Genomic DNA, 17,697 nt, shown 5'->3' on the forward strand with positions numbered 1-17,697 from the left:
CTGTGTTATTACAACTAATAAATAAATGACATAAAATAAGAGAGTTTAAATTAGTTTATTTAAAAATTAAAGAAATAGAGAAAAAAGTAATATTATTTTTTGATTGCGGTTTCAACAGCGTGTAACAATTCTTTCATATAAAGCACATTTGAAATTGAAATCTGCATCTCTGTAATCTGAAATATAATTTATATGTATAATGAAACAATTTTTACATGGTGAAAAATGAATTATTTGACAATAGATTTTACCATATTAGCATAAGCTTGTACATCAACTTGTAACTGAATTCGTATTTTTTCATCATCGCTGATTCCTTGAACTTCGGAAGTAAGAGACCCTGTGGATTTGTCGCGTATTTTTTTCAATCTTCTTAAACTCTCTTCAGTTTTTTGCACTGAAGTTAATACGTCTGTTACAGAAGCTAGATAACTGCAACAATTCAATATAACAAAATTTTACAAATGTTATAATTTTCAATAATAACTATTTCTTTTTTCCTTACTGTTCAGTTAACTCAGAAAGGGCCAATTCCAACCAATAATTAACATTATCTGGTATTATCTTTTTGTAATCTGCATGAAAATTGAGGAGGAACACAAGAGTATTTTTTACATAAGAGCATGGTTTTGTTGGTACATCCCTTTTTGTTCGTCTAAATAATCTCGGAATATCACTGACTTGTTTCAGATGTGTTACACATTGTTTCAATAATTCATCCACTATTTCTTTTGTAATTTGTGGCCAAATTGTTTTTAAATTCTTTATCGTTTCATCGAGAGAATCTACGAAAAAAACATATAGGTAATGATATAGAAGATTTGAATAAGAATATAATATTAACATTTTTCTTGTTGTAACCTTTTAATAGCGTCAATATCCTTGGATTTTCTTGTTTAAATTTCGATCGAGCTATTTCAAAAAGAAATGGAAGTATATTTACAAATTTTTCTACATCCTTATACAAACAAATTAGGAAGTTAAGTTTTGTGGAATGTTCTACTTTGTTTAAGTTGCTTATTTCATTTTCTATCGGCCATACCTTTACATAAAAAAAATTAGGATTTTTAATTATTCAAGTATCATATATTATATTATTTTTTTAAATTAAATATACTTCTTTAAGCACTGTTTGAATCCATATTCGATATCTGGCACATATCTGAAGACTGAATTTCCAAAATCTATGAAACAGTTGATGTAGATATACATTATTATCCCAAATCGTTTGTAGATTTTCCCATATAATACAAGTTGCATAAAGAGAAAAATCATCTTGTGTAAGGGACTCCAATGTTCCTTTTACAGATGCTGGTGATATTGATTCAGTTAAAACTGTCTCAATTCCACTAGCTATTTCTTGAAATTTAATTTGAAAATATACTGGTAAATTCCACTTCTTCAAAAAGTTTTTATATTGCAAATTCTTTTGTAATGTAATTAAAGATTCGGGAGTAATACACTCAGCTTCCAATTTTTCTAAAAACTCCAGGGTTGCTACATATCTCTGAAATTATAAAATGTTATATACTACATTACTATAGTATAACTTTACTTACTTACTGAATGAAATAATATTGGATCTCCAGGAGCAAAGATGTATTTTATATATTGCTCAATCTTTTCTTCTACATCAATCCAAAAACTGTTCACCAAAAAATTAAAACCTTTCACAGAAAGTCTGTAAAAAAAGATTTAGAAATATTTCTATACAATGACATATGTAATTTGACTTTAATAAAATGCATACCTATTTGGATATAATGTAATGTCTAATAATTGTTTAAGTTCTACATTTAAAATGTTCAGTAACCTATTGTATATATTTTGTAGACCTAGTAAATCAGTTTTCAAGTTTTCCGTATTAATTACGTTATGAATCAATGGACCAACAATCTCTTTCCTCACTAGATCTTCTGCATCACTTATTTTATCAAGTGTAACATAAATTCCTAAGCAACGAATTAATAAAAAAGAATTTTTTTCTTGTATACTTGCCAAGAAAAATTCATTGAGGTATGTCATATAAGACTGTTCAAGTTCTTCAGCTTCCTATTACAATATAACATTTCTGTCATTAATAAGAATAGTAAGTCTATGTTCAATTTTTTAAAGATATGCATACTTTTTGGTTTTCATTGATAATGTTCAGTTTGCACCTAGACATATGAAATCCTAATTGATTAAATTCTGCAGCAGCTTGTTCTAAAATATCTATTTTAGCAGGACATTCAAGGAATGTGTTTAAAGACAATATAGTTGAAAGTTTATTCAAAGATTTATAAATATGCTGTAAGCTGAATACACTTCGCTTGTATTCTCGTGTTTTCTTATTTTCGTTCATATTATGAGTAATTGCCGTAACTTCATCATCCAGGATCTGTTGTACTTGCTATCATAAAAAATATGTTACTAATAACATTTAAAATTTAGTATTTTAATAATTAAATATATTTTCTCGTTGAATTTACCATTACTTCTTCCCTTAATTGTCCTAAAGGTGTTTGTAAATCACTTATAGCCTTATCCAAACCAATCATATTACTTGATAAATTTACAAAATCTGTATAATCTCGATTGATTAAATCAATCATAGCAGACCTTAACAATTTCAAGTATATTCCAAGATCATCACGCATTGTTTCTAATTTTGTGCTCTTTCTGTGTTCTTGGAGAAAGGTATCGACATTGAAATTTTCCTAGAAATTGTAAATATAAAAGGTATCATAATAGAGTGCATTTCTATGTTAAAACACATTTTAATATTGACTTACTTGAATAAAATCAACTTCAGAAAAACATAGATCATTTGGAGCTTTTGGTAAGTTAATATTTTCCTTCGACATAGTAATAGATTTCTTACCATTAACCTTTTTTTATAAGGAATTAATTTTTCCTATTATTTAATCATACAAATTAATATATACATTCATAACTTTTCATTAAAATATACAATATGTTATCACAGAGCCCATCCATAGTTAATTTACTTAATAAAATTTGACAATTAACACTAGTTGATATGTCATTAAAAAAATGTTTCAGACAGTATAAGAATGTGAAGTCAAAAATTCTTTGCAACAACCTTTATATGTGAATTAATTCAAAACATAGCACCTATACATAGTACATGAATATATTATCGATAATTATAAGATGAATTTAAAAATTGTTCTTAGAGTATCTAACATATTGAAAAACTTTATCAAGTATGCTTTCTTTAATGGCATTAAAATATAATGGTTTTTTACCTAAATTGACGCATGTATATGTACATATGTATAAACCCCAAACGCACGCACGCGTACAATACAATACAGTTAAACGAATAGGACGGAGAGCAATTCATATTCGTGACTAACAGTAAATAATCTACATTTGTATTGATGAGAAATTAGTGCCGTAAAACAAAATCCAACGAAAGGGAATATATAGTGTTTTGTTCGATGTTCGTTTACCAAAGACTTTCATAAAAAATACTAGGGTATTTTCGAAGACAGAATAGCTGTGAAGCCATCACTAAGGAACTTGACAAGTTTTACTACTTTTAGTGAAATTTATTTTCAAAATGGCAGCTACGAGAAGATTGCAAAAGGTAAATCAAAGTTTCTGTCAACGAGGAACGATAGTACATTGAATATGTGAAAAACATTGCAAAATACAATATCAACATTTCAACACACTCGTCATGTACATGTTTAACAGGATTAATTTTCATAGCATGTTCTAAATGATGTCGAGGTTTCCCATGATGATATAGAATATTGGATACTTCCAATATTATTTGTTAATATTTATCCTCAAAGTGCTTAAAATTTTCTCTAATAATATGAATTAGAATTTTCATTATTCGTTCAAAGAATGTCTTTTTGATTATTATAGTTTTTAGTAATAATTTCGGTGATAATCATTGTATCACTTTTAGGAACTTGGTGATTTAAGAGCTTCGGCAATGAAAAATTTTACAAATATTCAAGTAGATGAATCGAATATTCTCACTTGGCAAGGTCTCATACTACCGGTATGTTTTGATGTACCATTCTATTTTAGAAATATAATCTAATCTAATCTAACCTAACCTAATCCTATTTGTAAAGACAACTATAGTTAGATATACGCAATGCTGTACTACAATTTGATTTTGGAAACATTGGAATGATTGTATATGTCGTTTTCAAAATTTAATCGGTAACATAATGATACAAGTTCTAATTATATCTGACATATATCTTTTTTGTTATTTTTTCTTTTAGACATGCTTGTCATTCTTCTTAAAATGTTTTAGGATAATCCACCATATAATAAAGGAGCATTTCGCATTGAAATAAACTTTCCCGCAGAGTATCCTTTTAAGCCTCCAAAGATAAACTTTAAAACAAAAATATATCATCCAAATGTGGATGAGAAAGGGCAAGTGTGCTTACCAATTATAAGTGCTGAAAACTGGAAACCAGCTACAAAGACAGACCAAGGTTAAATTTTCTTTGCATTGTTTTCTTGTTACAATATAGAAGAATAAGTAATACATAATTGATTTACAGTTGTACAAGCTCTGATAGCATTAGTAAATGATCCTGAACCAGAGCATCCTTTAAGGGCAGATCTTGCAGAAGAATTTTTAAAGGATAGAAAAAAGTTTTTAAAAAATGCAGAAGAGTTCACAAAAAAGCATGCAGAAAAAAGGCGGGAATCGTCATCTTCTAACGAATAACCACGAGTGACCAATTTTACTCACCATGATGCCTGCCACTCGTCAGCTAATTTAATTCAAACCATGATAGACTTCTCTGTTACATGAAAAGCAAGTTGAATAAGATACATGTGTACAGTATTGGTTAACTACTGACAATGATATTAATATGTGCAAATTGTAATGTTTATAAAGTGGATAAACAAATTTTTCAGAGCAAAGTAAAAATATAATAAACTAACTGTATGATATTGTATACAATTTGTATTTTGAAGTTGTTATATGGATATGCGATCCATATGATTTTAGGAAGCATAAAAAACATCACCTGCTCTTTTTTCTGTTGAAAGCAAAGCAATTATAGTTCATTGTGACAAATACGACATAGAGTAATGTATTTACCTTCAATGTTAAGAAATTACAAACATGTTAACTCTTCAAATTATGGATAAATTTTGATTCAGATCAATCAAATCCACAAACATTAAATAATTATTACAAATGTACATAAAATATTTGTAATTGTTAAATTGATCGTATTGGTACTGTAATCGTGTTTCGATTTTAAGTTTGATTGAGAGTACTTTTCTTAATGTTATCTTGAGAATATAACTTTATCTTCTAATACAAAAGATTAATTCGTAACTTGATCTTTCACTTCCATTTACAATTGAATTACTTTCCGTGTATATCTATTTTTTATAGTAATATTACCCTATTAAACAGCGAAAAATTAAATTAATATCTTCATTATTTCGTTATTTTATGTGGCATATGACACTGTATAATAATTCAACTGTAAATTCTGAAATATCAATATTAGCATTTAAACAATTTTAAACTCACTGATTACATGCGTATATAATAAGGAGATAATATTGTATTTAACGCATTCGTGACGTGATCCACTACACATAATATGTGCGGTATCAACGGATCACATTATCGTGACGTGTTAATTTGACAAGAAATGTTAGAAAATGGAATAAAAAGGGATTGGACAGAATTAATATGATATTCTTGTATTTAAAATGTGTTAAAACTAAGGAATGCTTTTACAGGGTTTTATTTTTTATTCAGTTTGCGTAAGAAAAGGTAAAACCTTTTGTTTAAATATTAAAACTCTATATTAATAAATAAAGATATAAATGAAAATAAAAATATGATGCATTTCACATGTTTTTCATTTGCCCACACACGAGCTCATGGTAATACAGTTTTTAATCATAATCTTTTTTTTCATTCCTTTATTAACTTCTTCGTCTTTTATATAAGCTCGTGCGCTCACTCTTTTTTTAATTCCATTAGTAAACTCCGCATCTGTTACAAATTCGTAGATTCCACTTTTGGCATACTATAATAAATATTCTGCGATTTAACGAAGAATTGGATTAATTTAATTGTAATAAAATAATTGTTGAGCTAGGTGGAAGAGGTGGATCTTGTAGAGACCTCCCAAATGTTTTACTTTTTTATTGTAATTTATTCTAGATTTTAACTGATTTAATAAAAAATTAGAATTTGTTGGAAATAAACGAGGGACGTAATTAAATTTTAGAAGGATATGAAAAATGATTAAAATAAAGTAATTAAACACTGAAAATGAGGCAATTATATTCTTAGATACACATTCACATTGTTTATGTACACATATAATAGATAATCACGAATGTAAATGAAATCATTCTTTAACATTAATGGTTTAATAAAATTTATGCTATATTGTAAGTTGTTTTTGATAATAGATATATTCATAGGTTTACAAGCATAAAAAATTACTGAATCACGATACATAGAATGGGTGAATCAATTTTAATGATTGTAACTCACTATTCATTTATTACTAACAAATTTGTGTATATAATGTATATTCAAGTAAATCCTATTAAATTTAAATTACAATTTTCTATTACAGAAAGTATTTTTATATATTTAGCTAAATCAATCACTTACAACTGAAATATAATGAAATGAGCTCAGGGAAGAGGATATCAAGAATTTTACAGAATTTATTTATAAAACTTGATTTTATACTTGGAAGTATATATTGTAATTCATTCAATTATCTTTATGTCAACCTTTTCCACCAAACTAGCCAATTATCAAATACGTGTAACTACTCTCCTTAAATTTCGAGGCAATCAACATCAATTTATTTCAATATATCTTATAAAATTACTGATCTTTTTCTTGATGAAATTATACTTTAAATTTTAAGTTTTAAGTTAACAGAATTAAAATTAACACGTAGTACTATATATATAATAACTATATTCAAAATAAAGAGATGATATCAAAGTTTGTCAAAGCCTAAAACATAAAATACGAATTGATTTATGTGAATAGTTATTATAACTTAATGGAATGTTGAATCAGTAATCTGTCCGAGTTGTATACAGTTGTGATGTGGAATGCCTCGTTCGTGATCATCTTAATTATGTTCGTATAAGTACACTAGAAACGGTAATAATTTTGATGAACGAGTCAATGAAAAACTGATGATATAACGTACAAGTCAATAAAATATAATGAGACAATGAAAAAATATTTGAAATAGACATTATTATAGTTTACTTACATGTTTGTACAGATCCAACATTTAAATTCGAACATTAAGCAACGTATGTATACACCTTTCTGTAATTGAATTGATTAAAACAATGTTAAAAATAATAGTAGTTATAATAGAGAATTAATAATAAAATATAAGATACTAGATAAGTTTTATACAAACCTATCTTCTGGCGTGCGTGCCAAATATTCACGTTCGATTAAACCTTCAATACGTTTTTTAATTATTACAGGCGACGGCAAAAATCGACCTCTTAATTGTTCTGTTACTTCTGTTACAAGTATATTATGCTAAAAAAAGAAGATAAAATATGGAATAAAAGAGCGTAAAACATTGGAGTAATTATAAATTACAATGTAATTAATAGTGATACTACATACAGGCATACGCTTCCTGTCTTTCATAATACGAACGATAGCTGCTTCTATCTCGTGCTTTCTATCTTCATCTACTTTGTTACGAGTTTCTCTTCTTTCAGGTTCTGATTCGCCTTTGGCAGCTACTGTTTGAATCTTCACTCTGAAATATTATTAAATAAGTTAACAACTACCGATTATGATATATTTTAATGTAATTTTAATGTAAGGATACCTGTGTAATTTACTGGTAAAACTGTCATTGACACAAAAATAGTGCGATGGTTCTATTTCCTTTGTACGAGGATGTTTTAATAACACTCTTTGCGTAGCTTTACCCATCGCGAGAGATTGTAATGCTCTAACCAAGTCTCTCTCTGGAATATCGGTTTCACCTTGAATTTCCTACGCAACGTTTCATGTATTGTATAGATAATTGTGAAACATTAGGAGTCCGATGTAGAAGAAATAAAAAATAAACGCTACTATTCACACTGACCTCATATGTCAATTTTTCTCTTTTGTTGAAGAGCATTAAGACACACATTTGATAAGTTGATACTTGGATTATGTGTTTCCTCGTGTTTCCACAACTGCTACTACGTTGGCTTAAAATACTACCATTAGTGGATATTCCACTACCATACAAACTACCACTTCCATTACCAATAGAACTTGAAGATGATGGTGTATCTAAACCACCGCAACTACTTTCTTCCCTTCGTGGTCCGTGAAATACAGCATTCAAGTCCGCAGAACCTAAAGGGATTATATTAATCTACTTCAGTGGGTCAAATAAGAGACAGTAAGAGAAAAGATAGAATGATGCTAGTTAACTGACCTAATTGTGGTTGCAACGTCAACTGTCGACCACTGTGTTTAGCAAGATAAAAACGTCGGAAAGCATCAAAAGCATCTCTTGGGGCAGCTGGCATGCTACACTTTGGAGTGGCGGATTGTGTCGGCCAAAAGCCTGTTGTTAAAACTCTTACACTTATATCCACTCCATGTAAATTTGTCTGTAATATGAAAATTGCAAAAATTAATTATTTATAAAATTATTATAAGTATTTTGTATGTAACTTACATTAGATGTAAGGACGTGATCTTTAAATTCATCCATAATAGTGTTACTGACTGTTATATCTTTAAACATTCCTTCCAATTTTGATGTGAATTGACACCCACATTCAGTCTAAAATATTATTTATTAAAAACGTATTGATATTATATTGTGAATACCAGTAATAATAAATTGAACAGAAGCAGGAATGTTACCTTAAGTTTGGATATCATGTTTTTTTCGCTGTCGTCAGACACAGATTTATTTAAGAGAAGGCGTTTAGCTAAATGCTGTTTATAATATCGCTCAAATACGTCTTTTTCCTGAAGAAATCTAAATAAAACCATAGTTTTATCCAAGATACCTTCAATTTCCTGTTCTGTCATCTAAAATGTATTATAACAAACATTAATGTTATTTACACTTACATTATTAATGATCAGAAGTTAAGGTGCAAGATATAAAGTTTGTATTTCATTTGTACAAAACGATCCTTTGTAGAATGATGAAAAAAAATATTTATTAAAATTTCACGGTATTACCTACCATGAGTACCTATTTATAGAAATACAGTTAACATAACTAACCCCTTTAACACCTTTTTTCAGCTTGTCATCAATGAAAAGTGAAAGATATTCTGGACTCTTTGTATTTAAATTAAGAAAATATTCAAAGTCAGACGCTATCATTTGTTTATAGTTCTTATCATTGTTAAACGAATAATGAAGAAAATGATCAAAACGGTCTTTTAAATCCAGCAAATTCTGAATGAAAAGAACGGCATTCGTTGTCGATTCGTGTTCTTCTTGAACCATGGCACGCCCTTGTTCTTTAAGAAATTGAGAGACACAATCGCACACTGTACGCAAACCATCCAAAACTCTTGAAAATAATTTGTACATGCAACCGAGATCTTCGGTTTTCTGATTTTTGAGCATGTGTACTACACCACTATTTTCCATCTATAAATAAAAAAAGTAAATTGTTCTAATTTGTCACTTTATATGATAACACAATATATTGTATCAATAGAACGATATTTATACCTCAACAATAGTTTTCATATGAATTTTAATTAGTTCTTCTTCTACAACTTCGACTATTCGCGGTTCAGTAGATTCATCTAAATAATGTTTTGCTCTTTCTGATTCTTCACAAATTCTAGCTTCAACCTTTTTAATATATACTGATGCGCTATTTTCTGCCAAAAATTTTTGAGATTCCATCTAAATAAAAAACAGAAGAATGATGTTACATAATATTAAATTAAATGATGTTAAAAAATATAAAGAAATTGTCGTACTCTATAAAATTCAGCACTTTGTTGTAAAAAAGGCCTTTCAAAATCTTCTTCATAAACTTGACGACTGTTAATGCCAAGTAACATTAACATTTGACAGGCATTTTTTATTGCAATACGATCTACAACTTCTCCCCTTCTTTCTCTTGCTACCATACCTAGTAAAGTTTCTCGTAAATGATCTCTAACACATCCATATCTGACCACCTAAAAATGATATAATTTATTATCAATAAATCTCCAATTACTTCAAAAGCTGTTGAACTAAGTAGCAAACAGTTACCTGATCTCTAAATATGATAAGTCCCAAATTGTACACATTGTCCACATCATGTTGTTGCACATATACTCTGTCCATATACATTAAAATATCTCTGATCATCACCATAGATGTCTGGTGATCATTCCAAGCTTGATTTAATGTTTGAAGAAAATTATTGTGAAGAGATCTTAATACATCTTCTCTAACTTTATTCTCTAAATGATGTGTTACAACTTCCTTTAAACCTGTATACAAACGTTCCCCATATTTGTGAAGAACCATAGTATAAGCATTTCGATAAAGTTCTTCAAAACTAAGCCCTGAATTATTTTTCTTCTGAATTTCTTGAATAGCATTTTTCAGTAGAGCCCAAATACTTTCTACATACTTTTCATCCATAGTTGTCTAAAAACAAAGCAATAGATGCAATATTAATTTGATAATTGCAAGTCAAGATAAATAATGTCTGAGAATTAGAACTTAATGAAAAATTAAAAACTAGACAAATAGAACAGATATATTGGTTTTACTAAAAAAATTCAATAGGGTACATCAAATTATATAACATAATTTTTAACATTAATGATCACAACTAAAAATATATGTATTATATATATTATTGAGATACTTTATGTTAATTGTTTGCATTTTTTCTTTAGTATTCTGTATATTTTAATATAAAGTCAAAATGATTCTTTCATGAATCATTTTTACAATATCTTTATCGTATAAAAAAATGTAATATTAAATAAATAATTATGTTTAAGTCATAAATATTGTATTATTGCTTGTATAAATACAAGTTTTATGCTTTATTGTTTCATTAGATAGAAATGAAAAAGTGACAAACAAATAACATTTTCTAATCAAGTACATACAATATAAACTATAACCACAAAGGGACATATAAATATTTGACATGATAACATAAGTATCAAAGTATTGTTTAAGTAATTTTTAGTATCATATTGATTAACACATAATTTAAGTGATATAGCTTTACAATCACAAATTTAGTGGATAATAATCACAGTTCCAAACTTTAATGACAGATTAAACTGAAATTCATTAATAAACATGATAACATTGAAATATTTACATTTCATTGCTTTTTTCATTTGCCACTATAGCAACTGCCAATACATTCATCTCTATAATAAAATGTACAATATTACAATGCACAATTCTTAAGAGAAGAAATGTATTATTACACATTGAAATACAAAATGATAATATTGCAAAGAGAATCAATTGATAAAAACGCAATGACATTTCTAAATATGAATTATTGCAACTTTTTATAAGTTGACATGTAATTTAAAAGAACAGGTTACCAAAATATATATGTATATACATAAACTAGAACAACGTGCGCTTATTAGTTTATATATAGAACTGAAAAATAAAAATATAAAGGGAAAGAAAAAGGAAAGAAATAAAATGCGAGAGCGAATAAATATTAAAGGGAAAAAGAACGAAAACTAAAAAAATAAAAACAAACGAAGTTACTACTCACCGGGAAAGCACGTATGCGCATTTTGCTTTCTTTCTTAAGCATAGCACTGCTCTTCATCATGTCGAATTTCTAGCTGGACGAGGATTCTTTTTAGAAATGCTCTCTTCCTGATGCTACGATAACGTTACACCGTGTGTACATTGACACCAGTTAAACGTAGAGAGCATTCACTTCTTGTACAAGGTAGGAATAGCCGACGATCGGCTATCGTACGAAAATACGATCACTCATCCACGTTCACGTTGTGTAGGAGAGCCGAAAATTGTGTTGTTATCGTGGACATTTAAGTAAAAGAAAAGAAAAATATACGCGATGTGTCGTGGAAGAGGGGGTTGAGAAAAACGAGAGATTCAGAGAAAGACAGAAAAGAGAGAGGGGGATGGAGAAGAGTAAAGAATGCTCTCTTTTTTTCACCCGGCAGGTGAAAATAGGGGATAAAATACTTAAGGGTTAAAGAGTAGAAAAAAGGAAAGAAGGCGAAGACGAGAGAGAGGAAAATGTAGATAAGGAGGTTGAACAAAGGTGAAACGGAAGGAAAAGAAAGAAAAGGAAAAAGAATTCACGCACTCCTGTCACGAAGACGATGAATCTGTCAGATCTCAATAATACACACGAATTTTCGCTGGTTTTTTTTTTTACCACGTTAACGTGATTGTTGGTACGTTCTCAGCGTCTCTCGAGGCATAGTGAATTTAGATTGTGAAAACTTGAGTTTTCATCCTATGGTCCGATATAGGGTACACAATATATCAGTCACAACGATATGCTCCATGCACATGAATCACGAACACTGTTGTTACTATAGATTCGCCCATTACGAATTTCATTATCCTGCCAACGCCGTAGAAAAAAGGCTATCGTGTTTTATCGTTTTATGTCGTACATAAACGTTATACATGTCGTTTTATCTTCGAATTTCCCAAATTTAATAATTACATGTAGGACAAAGAATATTTACAATTTAATTTGTTTAATAAGTTTGGAAGCTACCCGCGATTACAAGTGGCTCACTTCAGATTGATAATACTCTTGAATTTGTTTCTTGAGTAGAACCAATCGCGTTATTTTTAATACTTATATATTGAATTTATATGTATATATAAACCTAGATTTAAATACAATTTTATTTGACAATATTAAGTTATTGGAATAATTTGACAAACCAATAACGATTCAATATTTTAAGACGCTTTACATCAACTATTTTATGCGAACGCCTGCCCCTCCACTTGTAGACAACTACTTGTTATCGTAGTTTAAGAATCTAGAATTATGCTGATAACATAAGAAGTCTTCTAAAAAAAAACTGTTGCAGAAAGAGCTAATATATGGTATTTTTTAAAACACAATAATCATTTATAATTTCTCATTATTTTATCGAAGATAGACTGTTTAATTTATTGTTCAAAAATAATTTCAGTCAGCACAGAATATAATAGTAAGTGCTTTTATACTAACACGTACTTAATATGATGTATTTGCGAGTATTATTTGCATTGACCTTGTATCAATCGTTGTATATATTTATAAAATGCAAATCTGAAAGTAAAGTTGCTAATCATTGATGTTTAATGGATTTTTGTCTTAGACCTATTTAAAAATAGTCACAGAATAATTTATGTACATTCATACAATAGAAATCATATTAATTTTAAAAATGTTTATTTTGATTGTTAATGAACCTTAAACGTTTAACAAAACAAAATTTCTTCTAAGATGATTGCTTATTTTAAGCTTTAAAGATTAATAATATTTTCTTTCGAAAATATATAATTTATGTATGAACATGCTTGAAAAAGGAGCATAATTGTTGCATTTAAATTTTCGAACGTAAACATTATTTACCTACTACAGTACAAACTCCAAAGATAATAAAGAAACATAGATAAGGAGTATCATTAATATGATAAGAGATCATATGCTATTAATGTAAAATTTCATTAGTACTGATTCAATCAATCTTAAATTCATTACATTTATTCAGTTATTTGATATTTTAATATGTAACAAATAGAAATTGTCACGTTTAAATATTGTGACAGTTTAACATACAGCATAACCTACACGAATACAAGATATCTAAGGAATATATTTGGAAGAAATAAAAAATATGGATACGTTTTGATTTTCATTGTTATCGGAATCTATCAGGAAGATTTGTTGTAAGTTGTATAAGGTTCATGCGAATAGTAAAAATACGAAAGTGATTAAGATTATTTGGATAAGGCTGCCATGTTTTTGCCCCACCGTTTTATTAGAGCAAACGTGCAATTTATAAGAAGCGTAGCTTATGTCGGATCGGGTAGTAACTTCATTGCTTTCTCACGAATATTATCGCCAAAAATTTCTCAACCGTTTGATAATCCAGCACTTCTGTTCGCTAAGACATTTAGCGTTTCCTCTGGAATAATGACGAAAATAAAGGTAAGCAATCAGTAAAGCTATGTAACTGACATCTGTTAACGTCTATATATACCTATATACAAATATTTTTTTTCGTATAATACCTACCTTTCCTATATGAATTTTAATTAATTCTGATAACATTTTCGGTATTCCAGTAGTTATTTTACATTATTTTATCTATTCCAAGAAAGAAATCTTTTTTATGCGCAAAATAAATATATATAATAATTTTTTTTGCATAATTAATTTTGCATTATCACAAGCATCCTATCTTTTTTAGGCTGGACCTGTCGTTGATATCTTGGGTGATGAAATGACAAGAGTCATTTGGGATTCTATTAAAGAAAAACTCATTTTACCCTTCTTAGATATTGAACTACATACCTATGACTTAGGTATTGAAAATCGGGATGCTACTAATGATAAGGTGACTGTAGAATGCGCAGAAGCTATTAAGAAGTATAATGTAGGAATCAAATGTGCTACTATTACTCCGGATGAAAACAGAGTAAAAGAATTTAACTTGAAAGAAATGTGGAAAAGCCCAAATGGTACTATCAGAAATATCTTAGGTGGCACAGTCTTCCGTGAACCGATTTTGTGTAAAAACATACCAAAACTAGTACAAGGTTGGACTCAACCAATTATCATTGGTAGACATGCTCATGGAGATCAGTATAAAGCTGTTGATTTTGTGGTACCTGGCCCAGGTAAACTTGAAATCACATGGACTGGAGATAATGGGAAAAAAATTTCACATACAGTTCATAGCTTTAAGGGATCTGGAATTGCACAAGCTCAATATAATACAGATGAAAGTATTTTAGCTTTTGCTCACAGTTCTTTCCAATATGCTCTGTCAAGGAACTACCCCTTGTACCTTTCCACAAAGAATACCATTCTTAAACAATACGATGGCAGATTTAAAAATATTTTTCAAGAAACATATAATAAAGAATACAAAGATAAATTTGAAGCCAAGAAACTTTGGTATGAACATCGCCTGATAGATGATATGGTAGCATATACAATGAAGAGTGAAGGTGGTTTTATATGGGCTTGTAAAAATTATGATGGAGATGTTCAATCTGATTCTGTAGCACAAGGTTATGGATCTCTGGGTCTGATGACTTCAGTTTTAATTTGTCCAGATGGACGCACAGTAGAAGCAGAAGCTGCTCATGGTACAGTTACAAGACACTATCGTCAGTACCAACAGGGAAAGGAAACTTCAACAAATCCAATTGCTTCCATATTTGCATGGACAAAAGGTTTACTCCAACGTGCAAAGCTGGATAATAATCAAGATCTTAAAAAATTTGCAGAAACATTAGAATCTGTCTGTATTAATACCATTGAATCAGGTTTTATGACAAAGGACCTTGCAATTTGCATTAAAGGCATGAGTAACGTTACTAGATCTGATTACTTAGAAACATTTGAATTTATGAATAAGTTAGCAGAAAATTTGCAGAAGCAATTAAAATGACTGCAATATCCAAATCAAACATCAAAGTATTAACTATACATGGGAAAAATATTATTACTGGTTATGGGGAAAAGAGTTGCATCTATTTATATGTTAGATTACAAAGATGGAACATAATGATATGAATAAAAGTAAGATTAATATATTGCAATTGTGATTTTTTATAAAAATATATTCATCAATTTTAGTTTTTTTACTATATATGTATGTTTAAATCTACATTTGAATATTTTTAAACAAATTTTAATTTTAAACGAAATCAAATCGTTTTTCTTCACACTCTCTCTTATGATACCAAACCCTTTATCAAAATACCTAAATCATCGTTACTTGAATACGTACTTCACGTCATAGTTAATATCACATAAGCATTTTTAATTATATAATTTTTATTCAAATATATCGTCGCTCGTAAATAAGACAACATTAAACTATTAGATATAAATAACAAAGGCAATAACGTTTTATAGCAAATATCAATTAAATAAGACAAAAAATTTAGTACACTCTTCTTTTAACCTCCAAGATAAGATGTGTATATTCTTCTTCTCTCTTCCACCCTCTCACTCTTACATGCGCGTATGTATGTAGTGTTATTAAGGTATTATCATTATTATTTTTAATTTTACTAATTATCAACTGATTATATCGAAACGTCTTACCTTATGCAACAGAGACCTTAATAAATTTATATCCTTTAAAGATATAAATAATGAAATTAACTATATTTAATAAATGAAAAACAAATAACTTAATGATATAAATATATATATGCTACATATATAAATGATCAAAGACAATCTTACTGATTTTTACGCATTAAGAATATTTACAATGAATAATTTCAATATTATATACTTACTAAATACAATTCTTTAATATTGCATAATCGATAAAAGTGAAGATAGCAAATCATTTAAATTTTGCAAATTATGTAACTTTTGATAATATAATTTTTGTAATACTTTTGTATCTTCATTTACAAATTACTGTACAATAGAACAGTATAAAAAGTACAAAGTCAATATAATTTCAACCTTCACATATATACTTACACGACAAAAAAATAATTAAAAAAAAAGAAATCTAGAATGGCGCTATGTATATACATCTACTATTTGATTACTTTAAATTAACTTTCTTTTATATTAAATGATAAAATTTTTGTTATTTTGTTTTACTATAATTATCCTATTTTATAAAAACTTTTTCATACAAAATTCGATGAACATTAATTTTTTCTATCTCATAAAAAAAGAAAAGGTACTTAAAGAAACAAAAAAGAAGGGGTTATAAAGTTTTCGTTTAAAAGGTATAAGTCTGCAATGCGTATAATGCATAACAGTACATAACACATTTTTTATCAAAAAGTAGATACATATATACTCTTTTTTTAACCTTAGAAAGAGAAAGAAAATTTAGAAGTTTTTTTTCCGGAAACTCAATATATATTTGAACAAGAAAAAATGTTGAATATTGTGTGAATAAAATAAAATATCGAAAATTGTGTTTTATAATAAAATAAAGATACTAAATAAATTATTAAAACTGCATAAAAATTATTGAAATTCGTAGATAATTTTCCAACGATGAGGTTTCCTATTTATCGGCTAATACTACAAGCTTTTAATGATATAACGGAATTCGTAAAACAATACAAGCAGAGATAACAATGCGACATCGACAAAGTTTAAGTAATTGCTATCCTACATGAAGTGTTAGAAAAATAAATTATAATTATATGCTTTGATTATCATTGCAATAAGAAACATCTTCAAGAAAATGACGGTACTTGAAAGCATTCGTATCTTAATCTCTTATTCATTATATGTACTTCTATACTTTCATTGCTATAGTACTCATTTTTTACCTATACACAAAAAAAGTTAAAGATAAAAAACTTAAGAATGATAACTATACAATCATCTCGCATAAGATAAGTACATGTCATGAATACAATTTTCCTACAAAGTATTATAACTAGCCTGCGAATATTTATGGAAATTCATATATTTATGAACATGACTAAAAAAGCGAGATATA

The 17,697-nt window shown here is 28.3% G+C and overlaps 4 protein-coding genes across 8 annotated transcripts; 2 read left to right on the forward strand and 2 right to left on the reverse strand.

Moving 5' to 3' along the window:
• Positions 1-36: 36 nt before the first annotated feature.
• On the reverse strand, positions 37-3,400 carry LOC126863616 (conserved oligomeric Golgi complex subunit 2). Its single transcript, XM_050613947.1, has 11 exons — positions 3,252-3,400; positions 2,775-2,896; positions 2,472-2,699; positions 2,126-2,392; positions 1,751-2,052; positions 1,564-1,681; positions 1,118-1,507; positions 862-1,042; positions 506-785; positions 252-432; positions 37-176 (listed from the first exon to the last, which is right to left on the reverse strand). The coding sequence occupies exons 2-11, from the start codon at positions 2,844-2,846 to the stop codon at positions 93-95; spliced, it is 2,103 nt and encodes a 700-aa protein (XP_050469904.1). The 5' UTR covers positions 2,847-2,896; positions 3,252-3,400; the 3' UTR covers positions 37-92.
• LOC126863671 (ubiquitin-conjugating enzyme E2 L3) lies at positions 3,330-5,863 on the forward strand. Of its 2 annotated transcripts, none has more exons than XM_050614086.1 (4): positions 3,330-3,595; positions 3,926-4,021; positions 4,286-4,472; positions 4,542-5,863. In XM_050614086.1, exons 1-4 carry the CDS (start codon positions 3,569-3,571, stop codon positions 4,709-4,711), a joined length of 480 nt encoding a protein of 159 aa, XP_050470043.1. In that variant the 5' UTR covers positions 3,330-3,568; the 3' UTR covers positions 4,712-5,863. The 2 variants fall into 2 exon arrangements, with proteins under 2 accessions (XP_050470043.1, XP_050470045.1); XM_050614088.1 differs by having other exon boundaries at positions 3,588-3,690.
• LOC126863615 (cullin-3) lies at positions 5,840-12,802 on the reverse strand. Of its 3 annotated transcripts, none has more exons than XM_050613944.1 (14): positions 11,760-12,802; positions 10,265-10,648; positions 9,985-10,188; positions 9,728-9,907; positions 9,269-9,643; positions 8,897-9,067; positions 8,706-8,813; positions 8,460-8,637; positions 8,118-8,377; positions 7,854-8,023; positions 7,643-7,781; positions 7,425-7,552; positions 7,269-7,327; positions 5,840-6,058 (listed from the first exon to the last, which is right to left on the reverse strand). In XM_050613944.1, the coding sequence occupies exons 1-13, from the start codon at positions 11,817-11,819 to the stop codon at positions 7,303-7,305; spliced, it is 2,382 nt and encodes a 793-aa protein (XP_050469901.1). In that variant the 5' UTR covers positions 11,820-12,802; the 3' UTR covers positions 5,840-6,058; positions 7,269-7,302. The 3 variants fall into 3 exon arrangements, with proteins under 3 accessions (XP_050469901.1, XP_050469900.1, XP_050469902.1); XM_050613943.1 differs by having other exon boundaries at positions 5,840-6,044; positions 11,760-12,801; XM_050613945.1 differs by lacking the exon at positions 5,840-6,058 and adding an exon at positions 6,280-7,144.
• Positions 12,803-13,001: 199 nt separating this feature from the next.
• On the forward strand, positions 13,002-15,805 carry LOC126863637 (isocitrate dehydrogenase [NADP] cytoplasmic). 2 transcript variants are annotated; one of them, XM_050614014.1, is made up of 3 exons: positions 13,002-13,197; positions 13,802-14,183; positions 14,446-15,805. In XM_050614014.1, the coding sequence occupies exons 2-3, from the start codon at positions 13,992-13,994 to the stop codon at positions 15,652-15,654; spliced, it is 1,401 nt and encodes a 466-aa protein (XP_050469971.1). In that variant the 5' UTR covers positions 13,002-13,197; positions 13,802-13,991; the 3' UTR covers positions 15,655-15,805. The 2 variants fall into 2 exon arrangements, with proteins under 2 accessions (XP_050469971.1, XP_050469972.1); XM_050614015.1 differs by lacking the exon at positions 13,002-13,197 and having other exon boundaries at positions 13,771-13,921; positions 14,018-14,183.
• Positions 15,806-17,697: the final 1,892 nt, after the last annotated feature.

The sequence above is a fragment of the Bombus huntii genome, chromosome 3, assembly GCF_024542735.1.
Source record: "Bombus huntii isolate Logan2020A chromosome 3, iyBomHunt1.1, whole genome shotgun sequence".
In the NCBI taxonomy this organism is placed as follows: Eukaryota; Metazoa; Arthropoda; class Insecta; order Hymenoptera; family Apidae; genus Bombus; species Bombus huntii.